The sequence below is a fragment of the Pan paniscus genome, chromosome 7 (genome assembly GCF_029289425.2).
Source record: "Pan paniscus chromosome 7, NHGRI_mPanPan1-v2.0_pri, whole genome shotgun sequence".
Taxonomy (NCBI): Eukaryota; Metazoa; Chordata; class Mammalia; order Primates; family Hominidae; genus Pan; species Pan paniscus.
In genome coordinates, this window is record NC_073256.2 from 135,784,634 (window position 1) to 135,808,035 (window position 23,402).

Below are 23,402 nucleotides of genomic sequence, written 5' to 3' on the forward strand. Positions count from 1 at the left end.
TCTTATTATGATACAGAAAGGAAAACAAAAGGATGGTTTATTTAAAGATTAAAACTGCCTACTTTATGAAGTCACTGTTTACATTGTTGGAAACTCAATTTTGCAGTCCTCTAAAACAAGTTTTTTCTCCAGACCACTTAAGGTAAAAGAAAAAAAAAACACGAAACAAACAAAACACAAAACAAAAAGGTAGAGTTGAAAGTATGCTTTTTATAGGAAGGAAAATGGTAATGTGTATACAAGGGACCTCGAAGATGCTGTGGGTACCCACGGGGATTTTGCCACAAAGGGTGGATGATTAAGGAGTTCACATTTATGGTTGTGAGATGGCCAGAAAGTCTAAAGCAAACTCTACTCGTGCTAGGGAGGCATCAGTGCCAGTTTCTACCATTCCAGTAAGAATTTCTTTAATTGCATTTGTTTTTTTCTTGAAGAATTCAAGGTGATATTACCCCTTTCAGTATGTGTTCTGGAGAAACAGAGCAGAAAGCTTAAAAGAACTAGTGTGCTGGCCTTCTGGAAGGGTTTAAATCTCAAAATGAAACCTGATCATGTCACGTCTCTGCTTAAAGCTCTTCCACGAGTGTCTAAAGTTCTTAGGGTTAAGGCCCACATGTTTAATATGACCTAAATGTTCTGGTGGTCTAGCTTTGGCAAAATTCTCCAGTGTCGCCTCACAACTACCCCCTGTGCTCTAGCAAAATATCTTAACATCATTGTTCCCTCTTTGTAAATACTCTCCCTGATTCCAACTCCTGCCTTTATGAGTCCCCACTATACAATCTCAAGTCTGTACATTCTCCTTTGAGGACTTAATGCAATTAATAACTTAATAATTATCAGTCTGATGTCTCTTTCTCTTGCAAGATTAATTAATTCACTTATTTGCTCATTCAGTTTGCCAAGTACCTACTATGAGCTAGATGCTGTAAGCTCCATAAAAGCATGGATTCAGGATGCACTGTTCATCACTGATTCCTACTACCTCATCGGACACATAGTAGTTAACTCAAAAAAAAGCTGTTCAATGAGCGAATGAATATGTTTATTCCATTTGAATTTTTTTAAGTACCTATTACAATGTTAGATACAAAGACCATACTCATAAGTAATCCTTTAATATTTTTGGAGGGAAAGACTGGGTAGCACTTAAACTTTGCATCATCAATTAGCATTTTGAAAAGGCAAATAAAAACACACAGGTGGCTAAAATGTTACCTTTGACACTTTCTTAAAGTACTAAGGCACCGCAGTAATGGATATTCATCACTTTCCTGCCCTAACACACACAGACGCACGTGTGTGCAACAACATAACCAAATATGTATATTTATATGCACCTAGATAGCATCTACACAAGAAAATCATTCACACATTTGTTAATCACAGCTTTGTTTATATAGTACTTCTACAGGGTGGAGCAATAATTTGTGAGTCTTTTAAACTGATGTAAGAGACATTTTTCAGTTTATTCTATGAGCAAATATGATGAGCCCAAGTCCCTACTAGAAAATTCAAGCCTGGAGAACTGGATTAATAAATATAAATGAATTCATTTGACAGAGTGACATTTTCATTTAATTAAGGCAGAAAATCAGCTCTAAAACAAATGATTGTCCCTGACAAAGAAGCAGAAATTGGTTCTTAATAAATTTCTAATAGCTCTTCCATGGGCTGCGGAAGGTCTTCAGTGATAGAGCACTTTGGTGGGGGTGGGGAGTGGGATGAAGGGAGGGACAGTGAAGAGAATTGAAAAGAAAAGGAGAAGAAAAGGAACAGGGAAGCACAAAAGGTAGTGCATATTTAAAATTTCAAAAATAGCAAGAAAATTAGAGACCATTTATTTATGCTTTAATACATGTCAAATCCTGATAGACCAAAATTATTATAGTAAAACTCTTTCCGTAACAAAACAAATATCCAAGTGTTAGGAGAGAATTAATTTAAAAAATATATAAAACAAAGGTCAATAAAATTTGCTCTATTATATCATCTCTTCCTCGTTTCTGTGGTGTTGTCTGAATTTTAGGGACACAAATGACAAAAGAAAAATCAAATTTTCTGATACATAGACATAAGGATAAATGCACACATATGTAGTTTACAGTAACTGTGAATTATAACAACCAACCACATGATAGAAATGGGATAAACTGAAATGAATACCCAGATACTTAGTTTTCAGAATCTCCATATACTACCTTCACCAATGTTTAATAGTTTTTAGGACTAAACATTAGGTTTGTTTCTCTAATAGAACTTGGAAAGAGGGAGCCTTTAGATGTATAAATCAAAGTCACATACTTCTTACATAGCAGATACTTCAAACCCTCATGGTCACTGTTAATAAATTTCTGTCCACTCATTTATGCCAAATCAATTTCAATTAAATCAATTAAAATGGCAACTAGCAAAATTTCACATTATTGATCTAACAAGATTAAGATTACTCAAGATATTGGCAGCACTAAGAAATGCTATGCTGACATCTCTGCTTCATTATGATGCCAAGTTGAAAAACAAACAAATTTGATTTCTTAGGGACCCAATAGCTCAGGTATGCAGGAAACATCTCAGCAAAACCATACACCACATATTCCTAGCAGCCCAAAAAATGCAAAATGGAAGATGGAGGGTGATAACTATGTTTTGATAAGCAAGCTATTAAATCTTTTATTTGAATAGTCTCAAGTGTTAATTTTTTTAAGTGCATCTTGAGTTTCTTGCAAAAGAAAAACATGTATTTTTGAAATAAATACTTCACAGCAGGCAGATAGGGGAGTGGAAAGAGCATGGGCTTTGGAGGCAATTAGTCATCTTACACACTGCGATGGTTAATTTTGTGTGTCAGCTTGACTGGGCCATAGGGTACCCAGATATTTAGTCAAACATTTTTCTGGGTGTATCTGTGAGGGTGTTTATGGATGAGATTAACATTAGAATTGGTAAATAGAGTCAGGCAGATTTCCCTCCCCATGTCGATGGTCTTCATCCAATCAGTTAAAGGCCTGAATAAAACAAAAAGGCTGGCCTTCCCAGGAGTAAGAGTAAGAGGGAACTCCTTTTGCCTGACTGCCTTGAGCTGAGACACTGGGTTTTTTTTTCCTGTCTTTAGACCTGAACTTAAACATTAGCTCGTCTTGAGTTTTGAGCATGCCAGCTTTTGGAATGAAACTCACACCATCTGCTCTCCTGGTCCTCAGGCCTTTACATTTGAACTGGAACTACACCATTAGCTTTCGTTGGTCTCCAGCTTGCCAACTGCAGATCTTGGGACTTCTCAGTCTCCATAATAACATCAGCAGATTCTTTATAATAAATTTCCTTCTCTATACATACATACATTCTTATTGTCTCTCCAGGAATTCAGACTAATAGAAATATTTTTTAGCTGTGTGGCCTTGGCAGGCATTGTGGCTCTTTGGGCCTCCTTTTCTTTATTTGTAGAATGCAGTCCATGACACCTACTTTGCAAAATTACTGTGTGAACTAAATGCAGAATTTATTAATAAAATGTGAAGTGTGTACACAGGTCCACAATCAGTATTAGCTCCAGACTTCCACTGGTGATAAAGTGAAGATTTGGGAAACTTTATATAGAAATAAAAACTAGTATCTAATGCTAATGTTAGATATTAATAATTCAGAAAACTGCTACCTAACTTTGAGACTTTAATGGTTTCCAATATGAATCCCTGAACCGACCTTTTAGAGCTGAAGCAACTATCTTTCTTTCTCTTCTTCCTCTCTTCTTTATTCACAGGAGGTAGTACCATGATAACTTTGCCCTTATACCTGCCAACCACAGGAAATTGTAGAGTCTCTGTGTAAAGTAACTTGTTTATTATCCTTTGGGGGTTGCCTAAGAAAACTTATTTCATATTTCTGGGGAAATAGGAGGTGGAATTTCAGCAGTGCTGTCTCCTGAGAACTATGGAGGGTGGGCTACTTTCTTAGGTCTTGAAGACATAACCTGCAAGGTTAGGTGATAGTGTTAGATGGGCTCCATCCTAGTTTGGGTTTTAAGATAGGATACCTTTAGGTACCCTAAGAGCTGAAAACTCCTTCTGAATTCACCTGGTTATGACAAGCGAACTCCTTAAGGCCAAAAGGAGTTTGACTCAGATACTCCCTTGTGCTCTGAGTGCTGCGTGGAGTGCTGTAGGCTCTGAATCGGCATAGAGCTGGACAGCAGACCCTCACGCTTTCACATGCACAGAAGTCAACTGCGGTGAAGCTGTGAAAAATACCAGTGCCTGGGCCTGAGGGTCTAATTTGTCAGGTTCAAGATAAGGTCTGGGAATCTCCATTTGGAAGAAGTAGAACAAAACAATTCTGCTGCAAGAAGGTCATGATTTTGGGGGAGGAGAATGTGGTGAAGAAGAGTGAAGGATGAATCTTTACAACCCTCTCCTTTACCGTTTTTCAATCTATTACCATGGGTTGTCTAGTCTCCTTTTCTCTTGGGGATGAGGATGACTTCCTCATCCTCATTTGCCACCACCCTCATCCAGGTTGTTATCATATCCTGTGTAGATTACCACAACAGCCTCCTAACTAGATGTCTTGCCTCCTGTCTTTGCTTTTCCAGTGCATCCTCTCATCTCTTGTTATAGAAATCTGATTAGGACAGTCTATGATTCACAACCCTTCTGTAATTGCCACTGTCTTCAGGATAAATTCTAGATTCCTTGAGAAAAGCAAACATATAAGGCATTCACTTCACATTCCAGTCCTTTCCTTACTTTTCCAATCTCACTTCCTGCCATCTTCCCTCCCTTCTGACCAACTCCTAACCCTCTAACTATATTAGGCTTCTTCATGCTCCTGGAACACACCAAACTTCTTCAACCTTCACCCCTGTGAGAGTTAACTTTATGTGTCAACTTGACTGAGATAAGGGATGCCCAGATAGTTGGTGGAACATTATTTCTAGGTGTACCTGTGAGGGTATTTCCAGAAGAGATTAGCATTTAAATCAGCATACTAAGCAAAGAAGAGCTGCCCTCACCCATGTAGGTGGAATTGTCCTGTCTGTTGAGAACATGAACGAAACAAAAAAGTGGAGAAGGACAACTTGTTTCTTTCTCTCCTTAAGCTGGGGCATCCATCTCCTTTTGCCCTTGGACACTGTAGCTACTGGTTCTTGGGCTTACAGACTCTGGGACTTACACCAGCAGCTCCCTCTATTCCCAGGCCTTCAGAATTGACTAAATTATACCACCAGCTTTCCCGGTTCTTCCGCTTGTAGATGGCAGATCGTGGGACTTCTCAGCCTCCAAAATCATGCGAGCCAATTCCCATAATAAATCTCCTCTTATATGTCTATATATACCCTATTGGTTGTTTCTCTCTGAAGAACCCTAATACAGCCTCAGAACAGTCTGTTCCTTGCAACTGGGACATTTTCTTTCTATAGTCGCCAAGCACCACCTAATCTGGCTAACTCTTCTTCCTCTTTTAGATCTCAGCTTCCTGAAGGAGATTTTCCTGATCCCTTAGAGCCAGAGAAGTCCCTCTGCTTACTTGCTCCCCAAAGCATATTTAATGACCCCATTCATATCAGCCACCATGTTACTATGATTGCTTGTGGATGTCTTCTCCACTAAAATGTAAAATCCATGTATATAAGAACCATATCTATCTTGCTTATTATATTTTGCCAAAAGCTAGTAAAGGCCTGACACAAAGCAGGCACTCAGCAAATACACGGTTTTATAGTAAATATACTATCACAACATGCTGTACCTCTCTAGAGCTCTTAACACTTTGGCAATTTTATATGTGTTTGATGACTAAAGAGGAAATAAACACATCTTGCTAACTAATAGCTGGCAAAGTTCAGAGGTCACTTTTCCTTGTAACCTTTTCTGACACATTTCTTCTAGATTGGATACCCTTCGTATATGACACTGCAAACATCCATACTTCTGTCACACCTCAGACGTTTCCATGCTATAATATTTTACATATAGGTCTCCTTCACATGACTTCAAAGGCAAGAATTTAATATTCATCCCTGTATCCCTAACATTAGCATATAAATAGTAGTTGACACTTAGTAGGTTCTCAATGTTTTTTGAATTACTAAACAAATGATTGTATAATTGCTACTGGAAAAAGATAAACAAAATGAGGGCTGGGCACGGTGGCTCATGCCTGTAATCCCAGCATTTTGGGAGGCCAAGGTGGGTGGATCACCTGAGGTCAGGAGTTCAAGACCAGCCTGACCAACATGGTGAAACTCCGTCTCTACTAAAAATACAAAATTAGCTGGGCGTGGTGGCACATGCCTGTAATCCCAGCTACTCGGGAGGCTGAGGCAGGAAAATTGCTTGAAACTGGGAGGCGAAGGTTGCAGTGAACCAAGATCGCGCCATTGCACTCCAGCCTGGGCAACAAGAGTGAAACTCTGTCTCTAAAATAAAATAAAATAAAATAAAATAAAATAATAAAAAATGAACAAAATGAAAAGGGGGATACTAAGAATGGAAGTATTATTTCAGAGAAGGATAAGGATAGAAGGCTTTATTCTTGTCTGGGGCTCAAGACTGGACCAATGGCTGCACAACTTTAGAGTCCATTCACAGTGTAGTCTATGCACATGGTACCTTCTAGAATTGGCATGTAGAAATTCGGATACAATGGGAGGCTTGAACATCTACACTGTACAGGGGTTTTTGCCAGACACCGAGAATTGGTGGTCCCCCCAAAAAAGGCCACAGAGAAATTAGTTAATATGCAATATTAGGGACAGAAGTCCTAAAGCACACAGATGGCATATTTTTCTGTTTCTTCTTAGAAAAGCCAGAACATCTCAGTGCATTTCTGAAAGTGGCTTTGATTTCCTCTTATCCAGTCCACATGTCAATGTTCTAAATCAACTGACTCTCTAAAAATCCCATAGGACATTTGAACACCGCACATATTAGATTGTAGGGTCTAGACTTATCCTCAAGAATAAAACCAATATCAATTGTTGAAAACCTGTAACTCATCTTTCTTCAATGTAACATTAGTAATTTAAGATCCTTCAAATCCACAGTCAAGCAACAAGGTCAAGGTGACATAACAATGCAATCTTATGACCATCTTAAATTGTCCAAACAAGAGATATCACATATATTGTTTCACCTAGTACATTTAAATGCAAAGTGGTCAATGCATTTGAGGTTGGTGAGTTCTGCAGGGGCAGACATGAAGCATTTTTGAAGTCTCTGAAGTTCCCTAAAATTACTCATCAGTATGCAAAGAATGACTTAAAACATTGAGCTGTGAAGCAGCAATGACAAGGATCATTCCTGATAGAAAAAGTCCATATTAGACAAATAATGTGTAGACATGTCTCCCATATGCTGGCTAGAGGAACCAATAGGGGCGCTACAAAAGGCAGATATTTTTCTACCATGAACAATGTAACAGACAAGAATCATGAGTCCACGTCAAGCCTTAAACAAAACTCCTTCTTGGATTAAATGACCTAATGGATTCCCAGAATAAAAATGAAACAGGAGAAGATGCTAATCAGGATATACATCTCATAATTCTAACTGCTACTGATAAACTGACATATGATTTTAATAATTCCCTCAAAAAACATGTCTTTTGGCCTTTAAATATAAAGCTCATTCCAAGGAGAATTTCTCTGATGGCTTAAAGACTTGATAAAATTAGAAATATTCCTGGCCACAACATTTCTGCAAGAGTGCGAAGATTTTGAAATGTGTCAGGGGAAATCTTAAGGAGGTAGCAGTTCGAGAAAATGTGGACTTGGAGGAAATTGAGAAGGGACACGTGGTTGGCAGATCATAATCAAATAAGGCTGAATGAAGAAGTAGTAATAAAAGACCCTAGCTACAGAAGAATAATCTGTTCAGATTCCTATTAGGTTATTCATCCAAAATCCTTATCTACCATTAGCCGCTGAGCTCATGGTCATAGAAGAAGGTTCACTTAACAATCACTAGAGAGTGTCACTCAGGAGAACATTTAAGGACTGAAAATATTAGATGAAACCACTCAAAGCAGGTGAGTGGCTTATGTTTAAGAGCCCTTGCCATTGTCTTTACTTGATGGGTCAATAGAAAAAGATCACAAGGGAATGAAGAGATTCTTAAAAAAGGAGATCCTAGGTAATGTTGCTCATGGTGAAAGATGATTCAAAATGGCTTTGTAGCTACGTTTATTTTCTTGTGAATCCATGAAAATTGATATTGCATTCACTGCTTTGAGAAGATTTAGTGGAAAATGAAATAGAGGAAGAAAATGAGAGAAAAGGGCAACAATTAAATTTATATTAGCAAAAGCATACAGAGGATCCACCTCTCGCTAGCAATACGCAAAGTAAAATTAGAACACAACTGAAGTTTGCTCATAGTCTACAAGGAAGACAAAGCACTACCATGCTTTTATACAGCCTTCCCTTTCTGCCACCCTTTGTGCATCTGTTAACATTTTTATCCCTTAAAAACTAGCTCATCTGTTGTAGCACTGGCAAGTCTTCCTTATCCCACCTATTCCCAAGTGAGGCTGAGTTCCAGCTGTGTGCCATCATTATACTATCATGTGTCTCTATAATGGCATACATCACTCTATCCTTATTGCTAGAATGGGCACTCCCTTTTTATCTCTAGTACCTCGCACAAAGTGTGGAGCACACTGGATGGAAGAATAATGGATACTATGTGATGAATACAGTATTATTAGTCTGAACAAAGTGCTAAGAAATGCAGAGGGGCCAAAAACAGACACACAGACCAATGGAACAGAATAGAAAACTCAGAAATAAGAGTGCACACCTACAACAATCTGATCTTTGACAAACCTGACAAAAACAAGCAATGGGGAAAGGATTCCCTATTTAATAAATGGTGCTGGGAAACCTGGCTAGCCATATGCAGAAAATTGAAACTGGACCTCTTCCTTACACTTTATACAAAAATTAACTCAGGATGGATTAAAAACTTGAACGTAGGCCAGGCACAGTGGCTCACTCCTGTAATCCCAGAACTTTGGGAAGCTGAGGCTGGTGGATTGCCTGAGGTCAGGAGTTCGAGACCAGCCTGGCCAAAATAGTGAAACCCCATCTCTACTAAAAATTCAAAAATTAGCTGGGCATGGTGGTGGGCACCTGTAATCCAGCTACTCAGGAGGTTGAAGCAGGAGAATCGCTTGAACCCAGGAGGCGGAGGTTGCAGTGAGCTGAGATCATGCCATTATACTCCCGCCCGGGCAACAAGAGTAAAACTCTGTCTCAAAAAAAATAAAATATAAAAAACCCACAAAAACCAAAACAAAAATAAAACAACAACAACAACAACAACAACAAAAAACTTAAAGGTAAAATCCCAAACTACAAAAACTGTAGAAGAAAATCCAGGCAATACCATTGAGGACATAGGCATGGGCAAAGATTTCATGACAAAAATGTCAAAAGCAGTTGCAGCAAAAGTAAAAACTGACAAATGGGATCTAATTAAAGAGCTTCTGTACAGCAAAATAAACTATCATCAGAGTGAACAGAAAATCTACAGAATGGGAGAAATTTTTTCCAACGTATCCATCTGACCAAGGTCTAATATTCCAGAGTCTATAAGGAACTTAAACAAATTTACAAGAAGAAAACAAACTTACAAGAAGAAAACAAACAACCCCATTAAAAAGTGGGCAAAGGACATGAACAGACACTTCTCAAAAGAAGACATTTATGTGGCCAAAAAACATGAAAAAAAAGCTCAACATCACTGATCATTAGAGAAATGCAAATAAAAACCACAGTGAGATACCATCTCACGCCAGTCCTAACAGAGATTATTACAAAGTCAAGAAAAAACAGATGCTGGTGAGGTTGTGGAGAGAGAGGAATGCTTTTACACTGTTGGTGGGAATGCAAATTAGTTGAGCCATTGTAGAAGACAATGTGGTGATTCCTCAAAGACCTGGAACTGGAAATATCCTTTGACCCAGCAATCCTATTACTGGGTATATACCCAAAGGAATATAAATCATTCTGTTTTAAAGACACATGCATGCATATAATCACTGCAGCACTACTCACAACAGCAAAGAGATGGAGTCAACCCAAACGTCAATCAATGATAGACTTCATAAAGAAAATGTGGTACATATACACCATGGAATACTATGCAGACATAAAAAGGAATGAGATAATGTCCTTTGCAGGGACATGGATGGAGCTGGAAGCCCTTATCCTCAGCAGACTAATGCAGGAACAGAAAACCAAACACTTCATGTTCTAATTCATAAGTGGGAGCTGAACAATGAGAACACATGGACATAGGGAGGGGAACAACACACACTGGGGCCTGTCAGGGTGGAGGGTGGTGGGGAGGGAGAGCATCAGGAAAAATAGCTAATGCATGCCGGGCTTAATACCTAAGTGATGGGTTGATAGGTGCAGCAAACCACCATGGCACACATTTACCTATGTAACAAACCTGCACATCCTGCACATGTACTCTGGAACTTAAATAAAATTTTTTTTTTAAAAAAGAAATGCAGATGGATAGGAGAATGATTGGTTCTGCCTGAAAGATGAGGTAAGTCTTCTCAGAAGAGTTAATATCTCATCAAGGCTATGTCTTTTCGTGAGTTTTATTATACAATATTCATAACAACCCTGTGAAATAGATCTTATTCCCATTTTTATAATGAAGATATCTTAATTTCTGACAAGCAACTTGCCCAAAGTTAATACATCCACGAAATGCCTAGAATGGCTGTGCAATGCTAAAGAGTTTGACTTTTATTCTGTAGGTAATTGGGAACCATTAAATGTTTTAAGGATGGAAATAATGTTGTCAGAAATATATTTAACTCTGGCAATAGAAGTGGGAAGTTAATTGAAGTAGAATTGAGGGAGCAGGACAGAGACTTCAGATCAAATGATAACTAGAAGGTTATTCAAATGGCCTGGGAAAGAGCTGAAGAGGAATGAATTAACACAGTGGTTAGGATAGAGATAAGGCTGGGAAAGATGGGAAACTCACTTCACAAGCAGAACTCTGAGGATTTGGTCATGGACTCCATGTGAGTGATGAGGAAAACGGAGTAATCACAGGTGACTCTGAGCCTTCTATGACAGGTGACAGCGTGAGTCATGGAGGTATTAACCTTGAGAACCAACACAGGAGGAAGAACAGACTGGGGAGATGGTAGAAAAGATAATGGGTTAGATTCAGATATTTTAAATTTGAGATGTCAGAGAAATATTCAGGGGTACACATCTTTTAGAGAGAGAAAAATAAGAATCTGTAGTTTCAGAGAGGTCTAAAACGTAAATCTGAGAGTCACTATGAAGTAGGGGATGCTTAAGCGGTAGAGGGTGAGATTGTCCAGGCAGCATGCAAAATGCCAACAACTAAGAGGACCTACCCCCAGGAGGAATCAATATTTGGGACGTGGCAGAAGAGGGCAGTTTGCCAACAGCCTGAGAGAGGCCATTAGAAAGAGAACTGAGAGAGTCAATATCCTGTACATGGAACATGTGAGCACCAAGGCAAGGAAAAGCTCATGCTATCCAATGATAAAGCAGAAGAACTGTGTTGAAGAGAACTGGCATGTGAACATCAGATTTGTAACACCAAAGCCTCAACTAAATAAAAGGCATGAAAGAGCCTGGAAATTCAAGTAGCATAATTTGAGACATACTAGAAAATTAGAACATCAGACATTCTTCACATATGCATAAAAAAGAATCTGACTGGCTCATGTTTTCTTTCTCAGGAGCAAGAAGATTCTCTTCCTCAGAAGAGAGACAAAAGGAAGCATTTCTCAATGTCACTTGTAGAAAGACATATCCTATTGCCTGGTCAATAGATACTGAGAAAATTTGTTTTGAATAAATGAGTTAACGGTAAACATGTTTGACCTGAGACTCTCAGGAAATTGGGGCCCCTAATGATACTGGTGGCTCCAGGAAGCACTAGGTAGAACTTCTACAAAGATGCAGTATTTTTTTTTCTTTTCAGAAAATCTCCCATTGTTTTCATATGTATTAAAGCCAGTCTCTAATTCTGTTTTTCTTCTTTTTCCACCATCTTAAGAATATTGCTCTGGCAGTTTCTTATGAGGTCAAACATACATTTAAGATACCAATCAGCAATTCCACTTCTAGATATTTACTTTTTTAGTGAAATAAAAATCAGTGTTTATAATAAAAACCTATGTGTGAGTGCTTATGGCAGCTTTATTTGTGTCAAACAAACCTGCAAACAACTCAAATGTCCCACAGCTGGGGAATGGATACACAAACTGTGGGTATATTAGGTTGGTGCAAAAGTAATTGCAGTTTTTAACCATTAAAAATAATGGCAAAAAACACAATTACTTTTGCACCAATCCAATACATTTAGTGGAATACTCAGCAATGAAAGTGAATGGGATGATGACACATCACAGCTTTGATAAGTCTAAATCCATCTCCAGAAGTCAAAGAATTCAGACACTATGACTCCATTTATATAGCTTTGTGGAGAAGGCAAAACTGTAGGGATGGAAAACATCATAGGTTGCCAGGGGCTGGTAGTAATAAAAGGAGCTGACAACCAAGGAGCATTGGGAGAGTATTTTCTGGAGAAATAGAAATTTTCTATCTTGATTGTTGTGGTAGTTATTCAACTGTGTGCATTTGCCAATACTTGCATAACTGTGCACTAAAAATGGTGAATTTTACTGTATGCAATACAGAATATACCTTAATAAAAACAATGAGATAAAAAGAATACTGGCATGGGAATGAGGAGAACTGCAATCTAGTCTCAGTTATGCCACTAACTAGCTGTGTAACTAGGAACAAACCTCTAATCCTCTTTGGGTCTTGGTGCCCAAATCTGCAAAATGAGACTGGACAATAGCTCAACAAGTCTATTGCTCCATTCTACAAAGACTTCCTTCTTTAAGCAAGGTGGTGGACCAGATGGCCTACTTCAGTTCAGATGGCCTACTTGAGTTGCTGAAGTATCATTGCGGAGGTGACTGGACTAAAATAGCTAGTCCGTACATATAGTTCTAAAAAGTCTTCTTGGATTAGAAAGTAGTGTTTCTAATTTTTGTTGTTCCAAAAGACAGAGCTTTGGGAAAGTCCATCTGGTTATGCAATTCCCAAGTAAAATTTGACACATATATTTGGACAATGTGAAAAAAGTTCTTCAGGAAACACTAATGTTTAATGAGCTATAACTGGCCCTGGTAAACAAACATACTATTCTTTTTTCATCTTATAGGGAATAATTATGAAGGCATATGAGGATGGTAGCATCTACTACTCACATCTGCCTTACTTGCCACTGTTTTCTATTGCTTGAATTTACCCAACCCTCATAGTTGCTGATATATTTTTACACTTTCTATGTATTTGCAGCCAAGAAAGTCACTAAAAGGGACACCCCAAAAATAGTTCCACACTACAGCATGAGAAAATAAAACAATAAAAATAATAATCTTGATGATGATTTCAAAAGCTTGCATTTTTTTACTTCGTAAAGCAGGGGTCCACAAACAATGGGCTAGCAATTTTTTTTTACCTGTGGTAAATTTACTATCTTAACCATTTTTAAGTATACAGTTCAGTCATATTAAGTATATTAAGTATATCTAAGTTGTGCACCAGATCTCTATGAGGTTTCATCTTGCAAAACTGAAACTTGTACATGAAACACAAATTCCTCCTCCCCCAAGCCCTTGTAGCCACTTTTTTACTTGTTTCTATGATTTTGACTATTTTAGATACTCCATATGAGTAGAATCATGCATTATTTGTCCTTTTGTGACTCGCTTATTTTGTTTAGCACGATGTCTTTGAGGTTTATCATGCAGCATGTGGTTGGATTTCCTTCTTTTTAAAGGCCGAATAATATTGCATTTTGTATATATACCATGTTTTCTTTATCCATTCATCTGTTGATAGACATTTGGGTCACTTCTATCTCTTGCCTATTGTGAATAATGCTGCACTGAACATGGGTGTACAATTATTTCAAGATCCTGCTTTGAATTCTTTTGGATATGTACCCAGAAGTGAGATGGCTGTATCATATGGTAACTCTATTTTTAGTTTTTTGAGGAACCTCAATACTGTTTTCCATAATGGCTATACAATTTTATATTCCCACTAACAGTATACAGGGGATCCAATTTCTCTACATTCTTGCCAACACTAGTTATTTTCTGTTCTTTTGGTAGTGGCCATTCTAATGGGTGTGAGATGATGTGTGGTTCTGATTTGCATTTCTCTAATGATTAGTGATGTTGAGCATCACTTCATACGCCTGTTGGCCATTTGCATACCTTTTTTGGAGAACTCTCTATTTGAATCCTTTGCTTATTTTATTATTTGGCTTGTTTTTTTTTCCCCTTGTGTTGAGTTATAGACGTTTCTTATATATTCTGGATATTAACCCCTTTTCAGATATGTGATTTATATATATTTTCTATTGTGTGTTGTCTTTTCACTCTGTTGTTTCCTTTGATGTGTATCAGTAATTCTTTTTGTAAATAAAATTGTATTGGAACACTGCTATGCCTAATTCATTTAAGTATTGTCTATGGTTGGGTTTTGCCTAGTGGGGGTAGTTGCAACAGATACCATATGGCTGGCAAAGACTAAAATACTTACAAACTGGTCCTTTACAGAAAAGGTTTGCCAACCTCTGTCACAGAATATGCAATGAACTCTATTATACGGTTTCTACATAAAATCTCATTTAACAACCACCTGGAGATGGAAATTATTAGCCCATTTGACATAATAAAGGCAATAAAGTGTAATGGGTAAAAGTTTGCTGTGGAGTCAGACAGACCTGTGCTATGCTTTTTACTAGTTGTCTGACTATGAGTATATTACTTAACCTCTTCATCCTCTCTTATACGCATATGTAAATTATTGTGATGGTTGCACCACTCTCTTTACACACTAAACATCACTGAATTTTAAGCCTTAAGTGGGTAAGTTGTATGTTATGTGAATTATATCTCTATGAAGATGTTATAAAAATAAGGATTATTATAAATGTATGAGGTTGATTAAATTGCGTGGCTTCTATTACTGATAGCCAACAATATTCTGCATTTACTATCATACTGTATCGAGTGATTTACATATCTTAGCTCCCTTAATTCTTACAACATCCCTATTTGGTGAGCACAGCAAAATGTGTTAGGTACAGGATTTAAAATTTGGGCCTGTCTGATGCCAAAATTCACCCTTTTTCCTTCTTGTTTCTTTTTAAAAATTTTATTCCTTTAAATAGTTAATATACTCATACATTTCATCAAACAAAGTGACATAAAAGGCACACACCCTCTCTCCATCCACCATATTCCCTGTCCCACAGGTGCAGCTTGTATTAGCTTCTTGTACATCATTCAGCATTTCCTTAAAACAAAGCACATATGGATATACATTTTTATTTCCTCCTCTTTGGCAAATGTAGCATACTATACGCATTGTTCAAATATAGTACACATTGTTCTGCACCTTACTTTTTTCTCATCTCATAGCATCCCATAGATCCTACCATATTAGTATTCTTCATTCTCGTATTTGTAGCTAAGAGTACACCAACGCCTGGGTGTACCATTATTTAATTCGCTATTCCCCTCAAGATGGAGAGTTAAGTTGTTTCCAAGAAACTATATTTTGAAATTGCCTCCAAAGGCAAGAAGAAAACTCCTAAGAAACGCAATCATTTTTAAAATAAATTCCTTTCCTCAAAAATGGACTTTGAAAGTGATAACTCTTCTTAAAATGTGTTGGTTAGTAAATATTTGTTAAATATCAATGCAATTGTCTAAATGTTATGTCTCCTCAAAATTTATGTATTGAAATCCTAACCCCCAAGGTGATGGTATTGGACGGTGGGGCCCTTGCTTGGTGATCAGGTCACGGGGGTGCAGCCCTCATGTATGGGATTGGTGCTCTTGTAAAAGCAGCCCCACAGAGATCCCGCCCCATGTGACATTACAATGATTAGAAGGTCATCTGTGAGGAAGTGGGCCCTCATCAGACACTGAATCTGCTGGTGCCCTGATCTTGGAGTTCTCAGCCTCCAGAATTGTAAGAGAGAAATTTTTGTTGTTTATAAGCTACCTAGATTATGGCATTTTGTTACTGCAGCCTGAACATGTTAGATAATCATCAACAACAAACAATTAAATGCATTACACCAGAGTGACAGCCCCACGTGAGCCGTGGAAGGATACTCCATGTCTATGGACAAGAACTGTGATTCACCCTCTTTAAGAGGGAAGCCCAAGGATTTCCAAAAACATTCCAAAGTCTTTGTTTGTACTTATTCAGCATATTGTTTCTGCTGAGTAATATTTACAGAGATGAAGAATCAAATATTCATTACTGAAACATCTATTACCCCTATGGTGAATTTCTATATGATATATATTTTAAACTAATCAGTTCACCTGAGTGGAATGAAATTCTAATATTTTTATTATAGCAAACCTAGACCCAAAATATTTTAACGCTAATCTGTCTTTAGAACTTCTACTATTAATCATAAAACATGAAAACAACTTATCAATTTTGTTTCCTTTTTTTTTTTAAAAAAGAAACTATTACTTCAATAAGGCTATGTATTTTCTGAAGGATGCCTGACATAACATGAGTTTGAGCATTAACATGTGAAGAACCGGCTCACGCCTGTAATCCCAGCACTTTGGGAGGCCAAGGTGAGCAGATCACTTGAGTCCAGGATTTCGAGACCAACCCGGCCAACATGGAAAAACCTCATCTCTACTAAAAATACAAAAAATTAGCCTGGTGTGGTGGTGCATGCCTGTAATCCCAGCTACTTGGGAGGCTGAGACAGGAGAATCACTTCAATCTCGGAGGTGGAGGTTGCAGTGAGCCAAGATTGCGCCACTGCACTCCAGCTGGGGCAACAGAGTGAAACTCTGTCTTGAAAAAACCAAAACCAAAACCAAAAACCTATGTGAAGAACAAGCAATAAAAAAGGTAATATCAGCACAGACAAAATACCCAAGAGCTAGAGAACAATGCGGCCTTCCAAAGGGAACTGAATGAAAGAATTAAAAATGTACAGCTTTTCAAAGCTCAAGAAAGTGACAACAACAACTGAATTGAAAGGACTGAACTGGGCATTATCTTCCCAGAACACATATGCATATTTAGCTTAATAGACCTGAGTACTATCTTAGGAAAAATCTTATATATTATGCATCTAGGGCAATGAGAGCTGTAGAAAATGATTCTCCAAAGCAAACACACTGCAGGCTGACACTAGTAGAGGAAAAGAGTCAAAGGCACACATAATGCGTCACATGTGAGTTTAGGTCTCATTCTATATAGATCATCACCAGAGGGAAAAAGAATGAGCTGCAAAAACCAGACACTAAACAGAAGCTGGGCAGCTATGCTTGTGGTTGAAGCTTAAAAAAATGCATATGTGTATTTTCTGATTATAATTGTAATATGAATTTGCAGAAGATTTGGAAAATACAGAAAAATAAGAATTTAAGTCACCCACTTATCCCACAATCCAGAGAGATCCTTTATTAAAATGGTTGGCATATTTGCTTGCAGTCCTTTTTTTCTGTACATATAAGAATATATGGTTTTTACAAAACTGGGCTTAGATTATGCATACAATTTTACACATGACCTTTCCTCCCACCTTGTATGACTTACGTAATTTCCCATGTTGTCATGTATTCTTTAAAGATGTAATTTTAATAACTGGGCATTATACTGAATCTTATGAATTTAAGCAGAATTACTTGATTCTTTTCACATTGCTGGACCTCTAGGTTGCTTGTAAATTTTCCGTTTTCCAAATAGCACTGTGACAGACTTTCTTATCATAATCTTCGTATTTCTATCTACTTCTTAAAAGAAGCTTAAAAGCCTATTGGTATTTCACATTCAAATTTAAATCACTTAGTATACCAGTAAATTCACCATTGGAAGTCTCTGAGGACAAAATGCAAATAATGCATATGAGACAAACAATTTTACGATCACTTGAAGTCTATATTTATCCTTCTAGAATAGTCATCTTTCAGGGAGCACATTATTTCCTCTAGGCAAATGGACTATTACTAGGTTAATCTAAATGCAATAACATGAAACTTGGCTGACCCAGATTTCTCCAATATCAGTATGCATGCAATTACAATATTCTGCAGAATGACAAATACTCAAGGCTCTCAAAAACACATATTTTATCATCCTTTCATTTAAAATGATGTACAATGGACACTAAAATAAAACAAAGTTTATAGCCAATGAAGGTTGATAGCATCCAAATCTCATGTAGACATATAAGTTACATATAGTGTAACTTAAGGCTTTCTTCGAATTCTAGCTTTATTTTGTCACTTCCACAGTTATTGAGATCTTAAGTGCTCTCATCATATTGAAGTTATTTATAATTCCTGTTAAGAATTATATACTCTTAACAGTGTAGTTTTAGATTCACTATAGTTTATTTTAAAAATTATTCCACTTTCAAGAAGCTAAATGGGGTTCTTACAATCTCTAAAGTGTGTGTATAATACATTCATGTATAGTTATACATATCTAAAATGTTTTTCTCCCACTAACCGGTGAAAAGCAAAACAAAAATACAACAAAAACTACACTTATATCACTCGTCATCGTAACTATTGAATCACTCAGATTCTAAAGTGCCCTCACAATTGGCGCAGGTGAAGATAGCTAGAGCTGGACTGTACAGTTGTGCAGGCTGCACATTATACAACTCTAGTGAGTGCAATCGTACCCTGATTGATGTGACTGGTATTCTCTGGGGTTGTGCAGTACACAATCCATACAACTGTATGTGACGACCTTGAAGTTAGCTCAGGTAATTCTGTTTGCTCATCCATTACTTATTTGTGCATCCTTCTCCCTAGTGAGCTATGGAAAAAGTTTTCAAAGGGAAGTAATCTTTAAATCTGTATACTATTTTCTATGATGGAAATTCTGTGAAGAAACAATAACAAATTCTCCCTGACTCCCGTCTGTCCTAATAGTAAGGTGTTCTTTCTTCTAATCTCCCCATCCATCCACCCATCAGGAAGCAACAGGGTACCTTGTGTGAGTAACTGTAGATTTCTGACTTCTTCTCGCACCTTCAGCTGGAGCACCTGTTGTAAGATGTGCTGCCGGAGGTTCTCCTGGGCAATCCCCATTCGCTCGAGCTTTTTGTCAGTAAGTCTCAGCAGGGCTCGCCCTGCAGGGTTTTAAGAAATAAAAGGAAAAGCAAATGAACTACTTGCTGAAGAAAGATGTCCATTTTGGTCTTGACTAACCCTGCCATCACAGAAGTTTCTACCTAAACACAGACATTTTAGAATAAAGGTCCTCCATTATTATTGCTGACACAAATGGATTATCTGGGTGAAAAAAATACACATATTTAAAAGAGAACCCTAACTTTTAATTGAACATTGGGAAACCCCACTGACTCACACATTCAGTTAGAATGTGTGACTCATACATTCAGTTAGATAAAATAGGAAAACCTTAACCTGGATATTTGGGTCACAAATTGCAGGTTGCCATAGAAACAATGCTCTTCACTGGGGGCTGGATTCTCAGGCTGGCCCACAGGAGCCCAAGTCACTGACAACTCACTTACAACCCAGCTGAAGAACTGGATGCTCTAACAGTGGTATATACAGAAACTCTAGCAATGCGTAATACAGGATATAATAACATTTCTGCGAAATATGCATTTAAAGTCCAGTTTTAATCTGCAGGCAGCTGACACTCCTGCTGTACCCCTGGCATTGGGCTGGAGGTTCCATCTCTAGCTGTTGGGAGCTATGCCTTAATCCCAATTACTGGCCTAATGCAAGGGTTCTAGCAGGGCTGAGAGGGAGAAGAGTGGGGTAAAAGGGCATCCAAAGAGTTCAAAAACAAGGCACCTAGAGGTGTGAGTGCCTGCAGTGTGCAGACACCCTGGGCTATGGTCAGCTGGCATGGCCTCTCTTCAACCTTTCTTTCCCTGTATACTTCTCTTCCTACTGTGATTTCCATCAAATTCTCCTCCACTCTGTGCTTGCCCTAAAATAAGCATATTTCCATTCTGAGGGTTTACTGCAAAAAATAAAAAGAGTGATCATTGCTAAATGCCCATAGCACCACCCACTACTCTTCTCTGACATTCCTACTCATCACATCTGCAGATCTTTTCTCATTTCCGCAGATGAAGAAGAGACAGAGGCAATTACATGTGACGAATGATGTCTTTAGGTATATTATCATATACATTTCACAAGGAGACAGGTGAATGGAGAAAACCAGTTAGCAGCAGCTTGTGTTGTTTATGCTTCTAGTTTCCTTCCTTTTAACCTTTGCTAAGTGCATCAGTCAGGATAAGTTAGTTTATATGCTGTTGTAAAAAACAATTCCAACATATTAGTGGCTATAACAAACTTTACTTCCAGTTTATTCTGCATGTTAACTGCAAGTCTACCCATCTTGAATGCTGCTGATCAATGTAACAAGAGGGAGGAGAGAAGGTGCTAGAAGATCTTCATGCCATCAATGAAATGCTCAGCTTAGAGTCATTTATAAATCATTGGCCAGAACTAGTTGCATGAACATTTCCACCCACAAAAGGGCCACCAATTGTCCTCCCAACATGTGCCCAGAAGTGAGATGTTTAATAAGAAACACTAGTGAGAATTATACTAATATAGATGTGGCCCTGGACCAATGCCTGGAGAGGAAGTGAGTTCTTGGATGTGCGGTGGTTGGGGGTGGAGGTCTGAAGATTCAGTGGAACCTGCATTTGTAAGGGGAATCCTACATAACTACAGCTCAGGCTTGGAAACACCAGGCAGATCGTGGTGGTCATGAGAAAAGGAAGGAAAGGACAAAATCAGACTCGAGTAATTTCCATTGCTTTCTATGGCTGGTGGACTAATGGGCCCCTAAAGATGTCCATGTTCTCATCTCTGGAACCTGTTAATTTCTTACCTTACATGACAAAAGGGACTTTGCAAATGTGATTAAGGTAAGGAGGATCTTGAGATGGGAGAGTACCTTTCATTATCCAGGTGAGTCCAATCTAATCACAAGCGTCCTTAGAAGTGAAAGAGGGAGAAGGGAGAGCCAGAGAGACATGTGATAATGGATGCAGAGGTCAAAGTGAAGCGGCCAAGAGCCAAGGAATTCAGGCAGCCTCTAAAAGCTGGAAAAGGCAAGGAAATGAATTATCTCCCACACCCCATAGAAAGCAGCTCCACTAAGAAGCTGAATTTAGCCCTGTGAGACCCATTTTTGGACTTCTGACCCCGATAAGTGTAAGACAATAAATTTGTGTTGTTTAAAGCCATGGGAGTTTGTGATAATCTGTTGTAGCAGCAGTTGGCCCTGTGACTGGAATTTACATGTTTTCAAGAAGTCAAACAGATGGCTTTAGATTTCCTTTCCTTTCCCCATTTCTGGCTGCTGGCACACACAAAGGTAAAAAGTAGAGGAATGCTAAGGAGAGGTGAGCCTGAGTGCCTGGCTTCCAGGATAGCCCTGCAGTCCAATGCTCTGCTCACTGTCAGACCTTAGTCCAGAAGTTTCACTCAGAAAACAAAGAATACGGCTTAAATATCATTTATATGGATAATTGGCCTCCAAATAACAGACATCTACATCTTTATACATGTCATAAACTTATAAATACTGCATAAAACACTCCCTGAAGCTCCGATGATCTTAATCCCTCCCAACATAAAAATGTAGATCACCCTCCCTCCTTTCTGTTCCCAATTATTTGGGCTGTGGTTTCACAAGCTGTGGCATTTCCTAGCAAGAGCTGCTGAGGCGCTGATAAGACACATGGCTGCTTTTGTCTTAAGCTGGCTGGGCCGTCGTTAGAACACGGTGTTAAGGCATCAGAGTGAGGGTTTTGTTCCAGCGCACGCAGCTCAACTTTCCTTTGTTTGATGCCTTCCTGTACACCTGTAGCCCCAGCCTTTCCAAAAATGCATCTGATTGGTCAAAGTATGGATACATAGCCCTACTAGAATGTTATTTCTACTTTGGTGGGTTAATAGCATTGGGTTTAAATATATGAGTCAGAAAATTCTGTCAGTTATAAAAGTCTGTTCATTTTCCGACTGTGTGATACAAACAATCATGCTTATGAACAGCTCACATATTAAATGTCCAACTGTTCAAATTATTTAATCCAAATCCTGAGAATATAATTATTTCTACTCTGTTGGAAGAGAAATTGAGAAGTTAAAGAATATTTAAAACATGAGAGCTGGTCCTAATTTTTCCCACTCTATATTCAGTTGCGCTTTATCTTCCTTGGTAGGAAAATAAAAGGGTTAGTTTTCAAGAAAGATTAAGGATAAAATTTATTTTAAAATTTCCTGATAAAATCACTTCTAGAAAAGATCATGATCTGTATACCAAAAATCTTATTAACAAAATCCGATTCACGGTCTTCTTTGGATGGTTTCTACAGATTGATGGTTCTGGAAAATTTTTGTAATAATTAAATTATTTCTAGGAGTAAATGTCCCATTAATCTCCTATTCCACCACCTCCTGCTGAATACAAAATGAACGAACATCCAAACAAGTGTGGTACTGTTTTGATGAGGTATCAAGGAAGTGATAAGCAATCATCAAATTATTTTATAATTTATGTTAATTTTTGTTGTTTATCATAAAATTCAATTGTTAGTTCAACAAACAATTATAGAGCACTCACTAGGCCTCTGTTATTTTGACACTCCCCCTGGGTACAGTGATGAACACAGCAGACAGGGTCACTTTTGAAGCCTTCAGGCTGACAAGGAAGGTAGCTCATGGCAAATGTCTACGAGTATGTGATGAATGCTAAGAAAGGCAAATATAGGAGCTCAGAACAGGGTGATCTAACCTAGTCTGGGCACCAGGAAGCTGTTAATGAGTAATGAACATGTAACCTAGGACTTAAGGAGGAAGCAAGAGTTAGACAAAACCTGATAGAGCAAATATTTTTTTAAAGTTGCCACATGAATGAAGAGGGGGGCTGCCATCGTAGACAGACAACACAGGAGCACCATCCCCGCATGAACATTCCCTGCTTCTGCTCACAGGAGTCTCTTGGCCACCTTGCTCTGCGGTCCTCTGCCAATACAGAGAAGGACCAAGGAGTGAAAAATCAACTCAATCTCAAACAAGAAGCACCAACTGAATTGCCTGATACCATCAAACTTGTTATAACAGTAATTAGGTGACCTGGGCTGCTGGGCCTTTCACCAACTCACAGACTCTTGAGGTTAGAAGAAGCTTAAAGTTTTTCACATTGCTCTTACTCCCTGCCTTTTACTCTTTTCCATTATTAATTATTTATTGATCACCATTATGTACCTGCCACTATTTGGGGTGCTGTGATATGGAGACAA

The 23,402-nt window shown here is 38.2% G+C and overlaps 1 protein-coding gene across 9 annotated transcripts in view; it reads right to left on the reverse strand.

Annotated features, from left to right (window-relative positions):
• The window catches only part of SAMD12 (sterile alpha motif domain containing 12), a 489,284-nt gene that overhangs the window by 229,101 nt on the left and 236,781 nt on the right, over positions 1–23,402 (reverse strand). For 8 of the 9 annotated variants that reach the window (XR_003028690.5, XR_004673049.3, XR_004673048.3 and 5 more), the window contains exon 4: positions 19,089–19,229. Coding sequence is in view for 6 of the 9 variants with exons in the window: in XM_034966524.3 (XP_034822415.2) it covers positions 19,089–19,229 (141 nt within the window). In the remaining 3 variants the exon portion in view is untranslated. Of the gene's footprint in view, positions 1–8,068; positions 15,395–19,088; positions 19,230–23,402 lie in introns of those variants that run through there. The other variant, XM_008976960.5, reaches the window with a different exon arrangement.